The sequence below is a fragment of the Chelonoidis abingdonii genome, chromosome 22, assembly GCF_003597395.2.
Source record: "Chelonoidis abingdonii isolate Lonesome George chromosome 22, CheloAbing_2.0, whole genome shotgun sequence".
Lineage (NCBI taxonomy): Eukaryota > Metazoa > Chordata > Testudines > Testudinidae > Chelonoidis > Chelonoidis abingdonii.
In genome coordinates, this window is record NC_133790.1 from 11,462,311 (window position 1) to 11,477,279 (window position 14,969).

Sequence of the window (14,969 nt, forward strand, 5' to 3'; positions counted from 1 at the left end):
GAAACAAAAGTTATTTCTACAGCTCTAGTTACAATCCCGTGACAGAAAAGTTGAAATATAGCTAACAAAAGTCACTTTTCACCATCTACAGCTCTATGCATTTCAAGCTTTTCAGTTACCTTGTTACTTCCCTCCTTAACCTGGAGGTAAACTTGAAGCTCTCAGCAGGTTGTTCCTCTGACAGTAACATTTGATTACCTGCACTGATCTTAAGGGTGCAAGTCAAGGAATATTAAGCAAAGCCTCCAGTTGGTGGTGTGCACCACTGGAACAAAATGGAGCTTTCAGTCTCACTTCAATGCTACAAGATGTCCACTAGGAAAGACATATCAGCTAACAGGGCCCAGAGACGATAGGTTTGGAGCTAAAAATTTCCTGCTGGTGTTTGCATCCAAATTAAAATGGGAAAATGAGCAGCTGAGAGAGCGCAATGTTCCTGTCAACCTTTGGCTGAAGAAAATTTCACACAGGGCCAGATCCTCAATTGGTGTAAACTGGCACAGCTCCACTGAAGTCAATGGAATGAGGCTGATTTATACCAGCTCAGGGAGAGCCCTATAGTGATTGAGGCCTGTTGGCGGATTAAGGGTTAGGTTTAAAAATATTTTAAAAAACCAACAACTTTATATTCACAAAAGAATTTGCTTTTAGTTGGCCTGGGTTTTAACTCTAATTTTTGGCTTTCTATCTCATTTTCTCCTCTAGAGACGCCTATCTTTAAGGCCAGCCGGCTGTAAGGCTCTGAGGTGATAATGGCAAACTCCAGACAAACCCATATTGTTGTCATTCTGTTGTTAGGTTTCTTGTACCCACCTCACACCATTGTCTTTCTCCAGCACTGTCTATCATTGTCCTCCCTTGTTCATTAACAGATACCAACCAAATGGGATAAGCCGGGTTTCTTAAAAACTTGTAGTCTTCATAGCTGTATTACTCCACACTGAATAAACCAAATGGCCATTTCACTCCTGCAGAAAGCTGATGGTGAAATCTACAACCCTTTATAGCACATCACCATGTATTACAGTATATGCATAATGAGGTTTGTGCACCCATGAGAAAAAAAAATATGGCCCAATCTGACTATCTCCTGTGAGGTGCTTAATCCCCATTGAAGCCAGAAGAGTAACTGTTTTAGAGTCGGGCTTGTAGTCAACAGGCGTTGAGGGTACTCGGCACCTTTCATGATCAAAACCTCTATGACTGAGATGTCCACTAGATAGATTTACAGATTTGAAGACTGTTAGGATCATCTAATTTTATCTTCAAAAGCCAGATCTGAACCTTTCATCTTGAGGCAATCATAAGAACATCCACACTGGGTCTGACCAAAGGTCCATCTAGCCCAGTATTCTGCCTTCTGACAGTGGCCAATGCCAGGTGCCCCAGAGGGAATGAACAGAACAGGTAATCATCAAGTGATTCATTCCCTGTTGCCCATTCCCAGCCTCTGGCACCATCCCTCCCTATCCAGGCTAAAAGCCATGGATGGACCCATCCTCCATGAATTTATTTAGTTCTTTTATTTAAAAATAATTTCTAGCATTAACAATTTGCTGGTAGGTTAAGTGAGTGAAAATTAAAAAAAAAAGGAATGGAGAATGAATTCAGGCTGCTTTTATTCTGAAGTAGGAGCAGTTGTGAGTGCTGAGCACTGGGAACTGAAATAAGGAAAAGCTGAACTCCAGCTCAGAGGTGTCCTCAGCTCAGAGGTGAAAATTTGACTGGGATACGCATGCCACCTGGCTTGAAGGGATGTAGAACGTGCAGAGTTTATTAGCTGCAGTTTTTACTTACACATTTGGAGCCTGATCCTGAAAACCATGTGAGTCATTTTACACTTGTGTGTCATTTTCCTGTGTGAAAAGTGACACACATGCCCAAAGATTTGCAGGACCAGTCCCCTGAGGCAGAGTCCTGGAAGTCAGGTTACCATACTTAGAGATCAGTGGCAAAAGAAACTGGATCATGCTTCAGTGTGTTTCTCTCATGAAGACATCACACGCATTGGGTAATTTCTCATGTGTAGGTGTTTGTGTTTTGTCACAATTTTTTTCTTTTTTTTTCTTCTTCCAAATCACACCTATGAGTGGGAAGGCACTTCACTTGCAGAACAATTTTCCTCCCATCACACGGAGGTTCATTTTCATTTTACGGTCCTCAGCAGAATAAGGCTCATAGCACTTGCCATCTCTGGATGCATTTCTCAAGGCTTTTTCCATTTTAATACATATGTTTACTTTCCTTTCAAGCAGAGGAGCTAGGAATGATCAAGAAATCAAATGAACTTCAGCTAGAGACAAGGGGGCAGAGAAAATGTGAAGCGTAACGTGAGTTACACAGCACAAGCAAGTCTGAGCTGAGCCTAACCTGGCGTAACGCTCTCACTGGGTACAGCTCCACTTCCAGTCCCTTAGTGGGTATGTCTACACTGCAGCAGGGAGTGAGCTGCACAACTAAAGGTATGGCTACACTTGAAATTTCAAAGAGCTGCCACAGCAACACTTTGAAGTGCGAGTGTGGTCGCAGCGCCAGCGCTGGGAGAGAGCTCTCCCAGCGCTGCACATACTCCACATGCTCTATGGGTGTAGCTCCCAGCGCTGCGACACTGTTTACACTGAGGCTTTACAGCGCTGTATCTTGCAGGGCTCAGGGGGGTGTTTTTTTCACACCCCTGAGCGCGAAACTTGCAGCGCTGTAAAGCGCCAGTGTAGCCATGGCCCCAGGGAGACGGACTTCCACTGGTGGGCTTGTGTCAATGCACTAAAACTTAGCTGCCTGGATGCAGCAGGGGAGGCTTGAGCTAGCCACTTGAGCGTGGACCCAGGGAGTAAAGTGGGCTTGAGCTGGGTGAATAGCCCAAACCTCTGCCAGTGGTGCACTGTCCACATAGCTGTGTCTAGCACACTCGTGCGAGCCCAATTACAAGAGGTCCGTCTATCTGTTCTGGGAACGTTGCTCCCAGCTGCAGTGCAGATACATTCACTGCGGGATTGGAAGAGAGGGATGAAACAGGAGAAAACGGCTAATAAGAGGGTAGGGGGTGTAAGTTACACTTAACAATACACAAACCTTCTTTCACTGTCTTCTGGCCATTCAGTGACCAATTTTGCTGTCAGTTACCCCAGTGTAGCCCCACTGACTGATTCAACCCCATTGAACTGAGAGCAGAATTTAGCCCTTGCGCCTTTACCATGCTGGAATGCCATTAACCCCAGCAGAGCTACTCCAGATTTACACCAAGGGGAGAGAACTGCAAGTTACGCAAACACAAAGAGTCTCCCTTGCATCAGAGTTTGTGCTAACTTTGCCCTGAAGCCAGCATAGCCAGCCAAGACAGAGTCATCCCAGCGTATATGAATCATCTGTGGGTGTAGAGCTAAGATAGACCTTCAGGTGCAGGTGTGTAGTTAGGATCCTGCTGTGCCCTGTCAATCACTGTCCTCCCTATCTGTTTTTTTATTTTTGACAAACACACCCCAGGATGCCAGGTGGAGATTTGGGGTTTTCAGTGTGTTTTAACAGGCCCAGTGCACCAGTCTATATATTACAATGATGATAATAATTCTTTGTCTTTTAATGGAAGGATATTCAGGAAAGGATTAAACTAGCCACACAGGCATGTCCGAGAACACTACTGGCAGCGTTTCTTGCAGGGATGTGGCCTTCCCTTAATTAAATGACAGATTCTCACCTTAATTACGTCTTCATCAGACGACCTGCACTCCACGGATTCTAGAAGATCAGTCACGGTTCCATCCTCCTCCACTGAGACCACCTTGACAGGGACAGCCACAGTCTTCCCAGTGAGAATCGCTGTGTTCAGGATCTCAGCTTCCTAAAAGACCAAACAACAAATCCTTGGTTTAGATGCTTCCTCCTCACCCACATTTCTGTCATCAAACACCAGCTCTCCTCTTCTTCACCTAGCCTTTCAAAAACGAAGCTTGTGTTAATTTTCAACTGACCTCCCAAGAATTGCTGGCACAGAGGATGGGACAAGTGTAGAGTAAGTTGCACCAAGTGGAAGGTAACATTTAGGGCTGATCTACACTATGAGGGGGAGATCGATCTAAGTTACGCAACTTCATCTATGTGAATAACATAGCTGAAATTGACGTACTTAGATCTACTTACTGCGGTGTCTTCGCTGTGGTGTGTTGACGGGAGATGCTCACCCATTGATTCCCCTTGCACTTCTTGTTGAGGTGGAGTACTGGAGTCAACGCTACAGTGATTGGTGGTCGATTTATCGCATCTATATTAGACACGATAAATCGACCTCTGCTGGATTGATCGCTGCCCGTCAATCTGGCGGGTAGTGCAGACAAGCCCTTAGGAGAGAAATCCTTACCCCTTGCAAGACAATGGGATTGACTTCCATGGGGCCACGATTTCCATTTTCATGTGTCTGATCTCTCCTTATAGAACTCAATAGCAATGCTCAGAACGCTGTAGCATTGCAGCACTGTATGATATTAGCCAGGTGTGGTGTTTTAACGAGAGGACAGTCTTTAAAGGTCTAGCCAGCCTAATGGGGTAGAAAGCAGAAAATCATTCTCTTGGGGATGGCTGAGGAGCAGGCTCTGGTACGCTGATCTTTAAAATAGTACGAACCAGCAATATATGGAGGAGGCAATGTGTTTGGTCTGACTTGGATGAGTGCTAGATCACATCACTCAGAATGCCCCCTTCTTTAACCCAGTGTTCATTATTTAATTACTGATATTTACTATTTCTATTATAATAGCGCCAGGTCCAACCTGAGACTGGGGACCCATTATGCTAAGTGGAGTACACAGAATGAGAGACAGTCCCTGAGAATGGACAGTTTAAACAGATAAAAGAAATGGAGCGGCAGTGACTTTCCTCAGATCGCACACCTGGCCAGTGGCAGAGCCAGGAATAGCTTCCAGGTCTCCTGACTCCCAGTCCAGTGCTCTATCCACTAAACGCAGCTGCCTCTCATACAGCTGCACACGTATGGCTGTAGCTCTGTGCTTCAAGAGTTTCCCTGATTCTGTACAGCAAAGTTCTGGTGCCAAACTTCTTCTGTCATCAGAGCTGTTAGGGTACTCCCCCTTCCCTGACTGCAACTCAGTGAATATCAGTCAGCTATTAGAGGATGACATCCAGAGGAGATTCCACACAGTATGAGCATGTAAGTGCCCAGTATTTAGCAGTGGCTACTTTAGGAGACCTCTTCATGCTGATCTCAGTTAATAGCCCTGTTGGTCACCTGAAAGTACCATCATGTTTTAAGCCTTATTCTTTAACCATTGGAGCCCTGCTCTAGGCTGTATTCTGTAGCCATGGACGTTCTATGAAAACCTCAGAGAAAACAGTGCTCACATAGTTAGAGGAAGGATGGTGCAGTGGTAAAGGCTCTAGTCTAGAACCTAGGAAATCCAGAATCAATTTCCTGCTTTGTCAAAGACTACCTGAGTGACCTTAGGCAAGTCACTTAGCCTCTCTGTGGCTCAGTTTTCCATCTGTGAAATGGGGACAATAGTACTTCCGTACCTCATCGAGGTGTTGTGAGGCTAAATACACTAAGCGCTGTGTGGTGCTCTGACACTGTGGTAATTAGGGCTGTATAAACACAGGCAATGAGCCTCAGTCTCCACTGCTCTCCACTTTGCATAGTTGGTTATGCCACTGCAGAGAGAATTTAAAATGCAACTAACCAGATCAAGTGTAAGTGATTACAAAGAGAGCAGGGCACTGGAGAATCAGAACCAGTGTGTCTCGTTCTTAAAGCTTGGGATGGTGAGGCTGGAAACTACCCTGACCTGCCACTCGTTTGCCATGTGACTGTGGGCGAGTTGCTTCATCTGTTTGTGTCTCAGTCTCCCTTCTGTAAAATGGGGATAATACATATCTCAAAAAGTAAAGCTGTCTGAAAAGTGCTTTGAGCTCTTTACATGAAATGAGCTATCTCAGTGAATAGTATTACTATAATATCACTATTGCCACATGTATTCCAAAAGGACCATTACCTGCTTGCCGCATTACTTATACATTTTAAGGACTGTGGCTCAGATTGTATGACTACATTTCGACTCAGAAACACAGTACGAAATTGGGCTCTTGGTTACCTTGGTGTAACTTCATTGTCTTCTCTGCAGTTATCCTTGATTTACACTAAGGGAAACAGAGAGAACAATTTGGCTCCTGCTTTCTTCCATTCCTAATTACAAGGCGCTGCTCATTCCTGGAAAGGTTTTAAGCTTTTCAGAACCAGGCCTCTGAATCAAGGAATATCCCATAGAAAAAGAGCTCCTTGATTTCAACTGGTTCTTATGAACTAAAGGCTTCCAAAGCCCTCCGTCCCGCGAGTGCTAACTTCTCATTATCTAAACAGCTCATGCTATGGGTTCCCTGATTTCACTTGTGGAAGGAAACAAAGTAAGATTGAAACCACGTAGCCAGAAGCCGATGACTCCCCCTGCTGTCTCTTGGGGTAGAGAGAGGGGAAGCACTGGATCTCTCTCATCAAAAGGCTGGGGATAAAAAAAAGGGCTCTTCACACTATTTAAGGAACAGACACTTTATTTGGGATCAAAGCAGTATCTACAGAAGGAAAAAAACCTCCTTGTCTTTTGATAGCTGCCTTGCCAGAGTCCACCCCTGCAACCTCATGATCTTTAAGGGGAGCGGGAAATAGAATTTTACAAAAAGAACGGTAAAGAAGAAAGGCCCTCTTATCCCCCAACCAGTCGACAAACCCTTCAGATATTCTAAAATTACAAGTCACACAAAGGTAAATGACTCTAAGGACCGCCAGCCTGCAGCATGAGGCCCAGCAGTTGTGGGCATACGGTTGCTCTCAGAACGGAACATATTTTTCTGGCAACCAGGATCTTCGGGAGGTTTGCAACAAAATTTTCGGATGATTTAATTTTTTTCTTTAAACTGATGCACCACTGAGAGTCTCCTGCATAATGTATAGATAGGGCTCTATTTTGCAAACCTTATACCCACTTGGAGGCGGGGAGGCTTCCCCTAACCAGTAGCCCGACCACAGTCAATTGAAAGCTACTAGGCACAGATAAGAGTTGTAGAACCAAGACCTTAGGCCCTGTTGGTGCAGTCCCTTGTGCACGCGCTTCATTTCAGCAGGATTTTACTCACAGTAATAAAGTTATGTTGGCAGCATCCAGGCCTTAGTATTAAGCTGGAACTGGTATGTGAGTAGCCTGATCTCTCTAGTCTGTACCGTATAGTGCAGGCCCTTGCTGGAACTCCACATAGGGAAGGAAAGTTTATAATGAGCTTTTGCAAACAATCTGACTAATGAGATATGCTGCTCAAAATGAAAAATGTCCCCAGTGTGACAGGGTCAGGCCAGATGGCTACAGGAGAGTGACAGAAGGTGGCCAAACTGAGGGCTGCCGTGAATCCTCAAGGCAAGCAAATCCACCAGTAAGCGCAGGACCCTCCAAAGGAGGACCTTTGTCACACTAGTTAACAGCTAGTGGAGGACGAACCTCAAAATGCTCATGCGTTTGCTAGAGAAGCAGCTAGTAGTTCTAAAGCTTATCAGAACCATATCTGACTCTCTTTGGTCTGCAAACAATGGCTTGGAATATGATGAACACAGACAGCGTCATAACGTTTCTGCTACTTCTGACACTCAAGTGAGCTAGAAAAACATGGGAGCAGCCTCTTGTTATGGATTTCACCGGAGAGGTACTGGTAAACGAATGTAAAAATGAAAAGCAGCATAAAAAAAGTTAATCTAATGCACTGGTAGTTTAGATTTGGACCGAGTTTTGGGTAGAGTTTCAAGTATTAGTGTTATCTTTTAAAAACCCAGAGACATGGGCAGAGCATGAACCACTGGCTAAAGGAGGGTAGCCCCCAGTCCTGACCCTTCCACCCAAGCCCCAGCTTCTTCCACGCCCTCTCCTCCCCCTGCCACAGCCCAGAGCCCCCCACTGCGGCCACCAGTCCATCCCCAGGCCAGCACCCCCAACCCCAGAATACTGGGCTGGCAGCGTGGCCCCAACTTGCCTAATCTAGTGCACAAGGAAGGCAGGCAGCGCAGCCCCAACCCCAGAGCACCCTTAGCACCAGAGCACTGAGCGGGCCTCACCACCCCAGCCCCAGCCTGAGCCGGGCCCACAGCACAGGGAAGAGCGGGAGGGGTGTGTGTGGGAGGGGCCATGCCTGACTGTTTGGGGAGGCCCTCCCCCAGCCTGTAATACCTGCTGCCCCTGCCCAAGACAACCCGCTGGATCTGTCCCGTGGCACTAGGTATTGTACAAATGCGGCCAGACCTGGTCCCTACTCCAATTGTATCCTTACAGTTTAAAGACTACATTCCAGCAGACACGGATGCATGTGCTTAATTTCATACATGTGAATAATCTCATTGCCATCAGTGAGGCTACTCAAAGGCATAAAAATAAGTGTTCGTGGGATAAGAACCTAAACAAAGTTGGTTCTTACTTTGCTTAGAGACTGTCTTTTACCCCAAACTCAGGATCCAATCACTCAGATTTCAAGGGATTCAAAATCTGGATCCTGATCCAAACTCTAGATCTAGCTCAAAATCGGCCTGCTTGTCCATTTCTAAAAAAGCATGGGTTGCATGATGCCAAACTCCTATCAGCTTGACACAATACGACATTGCCACTTTTTAAAGGACCACAAAAGTCTCCTCAGAAACTTTGCAAACTTTTTAAAGAAAGATTTCCTAAAGCTTATAGAAATCCCTAACGTTCTGAAATAAGATCATGATTTCCCATCAGCAAGCATCAAAGCACTTGGTGAATGCAGATTAGACAAATCCCTCTGATACATCAAGAGAGGTGCAATGCGAAACGAGCAATATTCAGAATCAGTTTGCAGCAGCCAAAACTTATTGTTTCTGCACAGTTTTCAGGAACTCCACCTGTATGCACTTGGAGAATTTCTTCTTTAGATATCTGATCTGCATTTCCCATTTGAACGTAGAAGTGTGAAATGAATTTACAACAATTAAAAGAGCAGGGGCTATGAAAAATGTTTCTTCAGTCATTTGTTTAATGGCTAGAAAAGGCTTAATGTTCCCCTGGTGAAAATAAATAAAAAATTTATTTCATTCCAAGGAAACAAACATGATACTTATTTAGCCTATACAGAGATTTATAAAGCAAATTCCCAACATGTAAGCTATAAATCTAAAAGAGTTACTAATTTAAAAGTGATATTTTCTGCTGCTAAAATGATACTGGAATCTTTTGAAGAAATATTATATTCTTTGTCCATAGCCATCATGGATTAGAGGAGACTTGATGCCAGAGGAATACAACTAGGAATACTTATAGGCTTTGAAAGGCTTTATCCTAATATTCTGTCCAGTAAAAGTTGATTCCCGGAGCAGCTGTAAAAAGCTGCTGATCTTTTATAATCATTATATAGTGTATTTTGGTGCACATCTCTATAATTCAGGCACACCAAAACCCAATAATAATCAAATAAAATGATAATAGCCTATGAAAGGATTTCTCTCCCCATAATGGGAGTGGGCATATCTAGTAAGATTCATATCAAACCATTGAGGTTATAAACTCCTCCAGGAGAAACACACTGAGAACCAGAAAGGCAAATGTGAATGCCTATTAGTTGCCCATCTGTAACTGGTAGTGCCCCTGCAACTTAATTTCCCTTAGGATGCCATTTGCCCTATAATTACTACACTGAAAGAAAGGAATAATGTCTTTGTAAATCTTGTGATTCTTCCCCCTCCTCCCATTAGCTCTTCCTTTGCCCTATGCTTACAGCCAAATGGTCGTCTTCATATGACTACCTGAATAAACAAGCAGACGACTGACTCATGCTTAATGTCTGAGGTTCTGCATTGGATTCATAATAGGGCCACTTTGTTTCATATAAAAGTACAAAGTGGTGATCATCAACATTCCCTTCCAAAAGCACTTCAACAGGATTAAAGAATTTATTTTAGTAGCCTTTCCCCCTTGCCCTTAGAAGCCACACAATACCATAAGCAACCGTGAACAAGGCACCAGTTTGTTTTTCAAAGGCGACCCACAGGCATGTTTTCTCAAAATAACTTGAGCTGATTTGCAGCACACAGCCTTTAGCTCTGAGGACAAGCAGCAAAATACAAGGAAGCTTGAAATATGAGCTCTGGAAATGGTATTTTAAATATATAGATTCTGATTTCAATGGAGCTACTCTGGATTTATATCTAAGCACAGAAATTGGCTCTTGATTTTCAGAGTCGGAGGACGGAATCGGAATTCTAAACGACATACTGATTTTTTAAAGAGCTTTCAGTTATTTCACAACAGAAATTAGTATGTGGGATGCATATGACTAAACATATTAATGTTCAGTACATCTGCTGTGGTTCATTTCTTTATACAAACAAAGGAAAGAAGCATTAAATGGTCATTGAAATACTATAACTCATAGCCAGAGTGCCAGATCTCAATACACACATTTATTTAAACTAAAGGAAACTATTCAGACTTGACACCTGTTTTGTGACACACATATGTTCCTTACTGTTTTTAGTAGGTATCTCAGCCTTTGGGTTTAATGTCCACAGACTGTACAAGGGAAGAGAATAACAGTTATCAAAACCTCTTAAGATCAAGTACATGCCATCAAATGAGAATGAATAGCTCATCTTAAAACTGTCTTACTTGGCACTCACTGGTACCCTCCATTTTCCTCATAGATTTTCCATGCATCAGTCTCCAGAGCATTAATCTGGGTGTCACCCAGAATCCCACTGTTTATTTAAATGAGGTCTAGCTTCTCCTTCTCTTCTGCTGGAAGCCATCTTAGCTGTATCACAGAATCCATGCCTCAGTCATGCATAACTAATTTAAAATCTTATTTAGCATCAAGTCTCAGAATTAAGAAGCTAAGTGACAGCTGTTTAATTAACTCCTTAAGCTGATTAGACAGCATTACAGAAATCCCCCCAAGGAAGAGTTTATAACTGTCAAGAGAACCAAAGGCCATATTAACGCTTCTGTTTAAATTTAGTAAGCTTCTAAACCAATAAACTATAAATGCTTGACATCCTCAAGGATGTGGTCAAATTCAGCTTTTTTCCTTATGTTAACCACTACAAGGATGGGCAACAAAAACAACAACATATCGGAGATTTGCCGAACAAGAAAGCTAAAGGGGGGAAATATAAAGCAAACAGCAGTGTCTCTATGAAACGGTTCATGTTTATTAATTCCTAACACCCGATATTTTATTATATCGGATTAGTCTGCGGTCCTGGAGTGAAGCTGAGACCACACAAAGTGTAGAGTCATCTTGCAGCTCCTTGTTGTGAGGACAAAGATTTAATTAATTGGTTTATAGCTTGAAGACATCTTTGAATTGTATGATTAAGGTAGATGAAGTGGGAGTTTTAAAGCCAGGCACAGAGGCTAGTTGCATGACAGGGCGGCACAGATGGGACATTCCCAAGCAACTTGCTTGGCTGAAACATACTATCCCCAACTGCAGGCTTTCCGAAATCATGAGTCAGGATCCCCCAGAATCATAAGCTTGACTTAAAAATTATGAGTCAAAAAACTCCCATCACAGTTTGGGTTCTTTTAATTTGCTTTCTGGTTCCTGAGTCTGCAGGGTGCACACAGATTATATTTCCCAGCTTTCCTCAGCAACCATCAGAACTAGAGACTGGCTTAAAAAAACCAGATTGTGTAAACTTGACAATCATACTTCTGTTTGACACGCGTGCACATATCAGTGTAAACAGTGACACTGAACGTTACTGTAGCTGACCTATATTAAATGGAGGGAGGGGACTGTCCTTCTATTCAGTTTCCTTACTCTATACACCACATGCTGACAAATGAACAATCAGTTTCACTGTTTTCCATGTATGGACAAGATGGGTTTCTGTTCCGAAAAGCTTCCTTAATCCACAGAGCCCTCAGCATCAGCTTAAGTTTAAGCATGTGATCAATGTGAAGCCCACTCTTAAGTGCTTTCCTGAATAAGGATGAATTTAAGCATGTGCTTAACTGCCTTCCTAAACTGGGGCCATAGTCACCTCCCTCTGCTGACGGTGTGGGACTTTCACACAGCAATAAGGGATAGAAACATATTTTTAAATAGGAAAATGTGATTGTGAAAGCACAAAAATTCATAAAAGGAGTAAGGGAGCAGAAGCAGCAACTGAAACGACTTAATCACCTCTCTCTCTCTCTCAAAAAGAGACTATATTTCAAGATGTTGGGGTCCTTTTAAAAATAACAAAAAAAATCCCATTCTCTACCAGGACAGGCAGTTCGCTTCTTTCCCCATCCTCTGTACCTATGAAAATACGCGTCAAAACAGTCAGGAGAGAGTAACAATAACATGACATAACCCAACAGTGCCTTCTATCCAGGGAGTCCAAAGCGCTTGATTTATTAACTAAGCTTCACAACACTGTTGGTAGATTGCTCTCCTATGTTCTGGATTACGGGGAGTGCTGGTAGTTAGATTCTTGCCACATGACTGAGATGTTGTCACGTGTGATCTCCAAGGTCTGTCAGAAAATTACAATAAGAGAAAACTGCTCCTGGTGGCTAGATGACTTTGCCATCTGGAATGCCTCTCCTGAGCATGTGGCATGCATCTTGCTTGAAATTTCTTGGGAGCATGTTAGGGTGAGGTCTCAATTACTTTTTAGAAATGAAGCAACAATTGGAGATCCAAGCTAGTGCAAAGTAGAGAGGTGGCTGCAGATCCCTTAAATGTTGTACAGGCATGGCAATTCCTCCAGTAGGCTACAGCATGAAATATCTGTTTCACCTCACTGATATAGCCTGTTCTGGATCCAGCTTCTCCTTTTTCCACAATCCAAACAGCAGTGAAATATTCTGATGTAAGAACTAACCCTTAACCTTAAGAAGGGCAACACACACACAGTCTCTCTCTCTCTCTCTCTCTCTTTCCAAAATGTCATTTGGAAATAATTTGCATAATTAAAATTTTATTTTAAAAAACTCATTTTTTTTAAAAAAAAGTTAATATATTCCTTAAAATCTAATCTTGAATGAAATTCTTAAACATAATATAGCTCAAAACTTAATAAGCTCTTATTTAATAATACATATGTGGATGTAACATTATTATACACCAGAGCGAATGTAAAATGTACATAAATGAATAATAAAATGAGAATATAATTTAAAAGATCCCATGTACTAGTAATAAGCTTAAAAATCCACTTAATTTAAACAATGTCTCAATAAGGAGCGATGACATATATTGAATACATGTTTGCCAGAGGCTGGGAATGAGCGACAGGTAATGGATCACTTGATGATTCCCTGTTCTGCTCATTCCCTCTGGGGCACCTGGCATTGGCCACTGTCAGAAGACCGGATACTGGGCTAGATGGCCCTTTGGTCTGACCCAGTATGGCTGTTCTTATGTAAGATACCATGAGTAACCATATTAGGATACTGTAAATAGGCGCATAGTGAGTGATGACATCCATGATCTCAGTCATCTATCTACCTATCTTCCTACTTAATCATCTGTGGGTTTTCTATAGGGCCCATCTCCACAGTGTCTATAACTTAGAGGTGTCAGTGTATAGTGTCTCACGGTTTCCTTGTACTCTCCCGTCTATCTGTCTGTATCCATTTGTTGTCCTTTGTCTTATACTTAAATTGTAACCTCTTTTGGGCACAGAGTGTCTCTTTGTTCTGTGTTTGTACAACATCTAATATAATTGAATCTATTTCCCCATGTTAAGTATCCTCATACCTTCTATGGTCATCTCGATTATCACTTCAAACATTTTCTTTCCTCCTGCTGATGACAGCTCATCTCAATTGATTGGCCTCTTACAGTTGGTATGACTACTTCCACCTTTTCATGTTCTCTGTATGTATAAATATCTTCTTGCTGTATGTTCCACTCTACACATCCGACGAAGTGGACTGTAGCCCATGAAAGCTTATGCTCAATAAATGTGTTAGTCTCTAAGGTGCCACAAGTACTCCTGTTCTTTTTGTGGATACAGACTAACATGGCTGCTACTCTGAAACCTAATATAATGGGGTCCTCACTGATGATCAGGGCTGCTAGGCTATGGTAATAATAATTAGCTTATGAATTTTAAAAACCTGTTTCTTCCCATAAAACAACTCCAGTTTTGGTATTTCAACCCATAAAACCTCCCATGTGGTCAGAATATTAAGGAACTAAAATGAAACCACAAAACTCAATCTCAAAAATCCAGAGAGAGCAAAATATTTCACTTTGAAGCTCAATTAAACTTTTATGGGTCAAAAAAGTTTCACATGAAACCCAGCTGGTTTCATTTCCAAAAATAGCTGAGTTTTGCTATAAAAAGTTCACACAGCTCCAGTAACTACCCTGCTACTACACGGGCTCAACAGCAACATAAGGTCAAAATCACACTTGGTGTAGGCAGAGGCATCTCCACCAATGCCAGGATCTGTGCCCACTCACCTCAACAGGGATATTTGGCTCAGATTGCGAGAGGCAACAACTTGCCCTTAAAGTATTTCCAAAAGTTCTTGGACTGCATTTGCACAAAGCTGAATATTGTAGATTTTATTGTACTTTTTGAATCAATAGAGAACAGAAATTAGTGTAACGAATGAAATAGACGTTGAATTTCTAGAGGGGATTCATTAATGCCGTAATTTTTGTCAATAACAATAGATACTCAAATTTGTGGGTTTTTTAAAAATTTTTGGTCAATAACTGGTTAACTGGCTAATAACTGACAATTGCACCTATGGGTAGCCAGTCAAACCACCTGATTCTGTCCAAACATGACATGTCCCAGAGCACCAGCATTTCTGGGCCTCTTTATAATGGAGATTCTCCAGGGTACTACTGTAGGGAATGAGTGGGCAGCTTTGGTGAAGACAATCAGTGAAACTCAGCCAGTGAGATACTAAAAAGTACAGCTGTCAAATTTCCCACTTAAAAACAGAGAGCAGTCAATGACTGGA

At 42.5% G+C, this 14,969-nt stretch overlaps 1 protein-coding gene across 1 annotated transcript in view; it reads right to left on the minus strand.

The window, feature by feature from the left end:
- Nucleotides 1–14,969, minus strand: part of TMEM132D (transmembrane protein 132D) — a 440,368-nt gene that overhangs the window by 60,845 nt on the left and 364,554 nt on the right. The window contains exon 5 of the mRNA XM_032791207.2: nt 3,695–3,838. Coding sequence (XP_032647098.1) covers nt 3,695–3,838 — 144 coding nt within the window. The remainder of the gene's footprint in view (nt 1–3,694; nt 3,839–14,969) is intronic.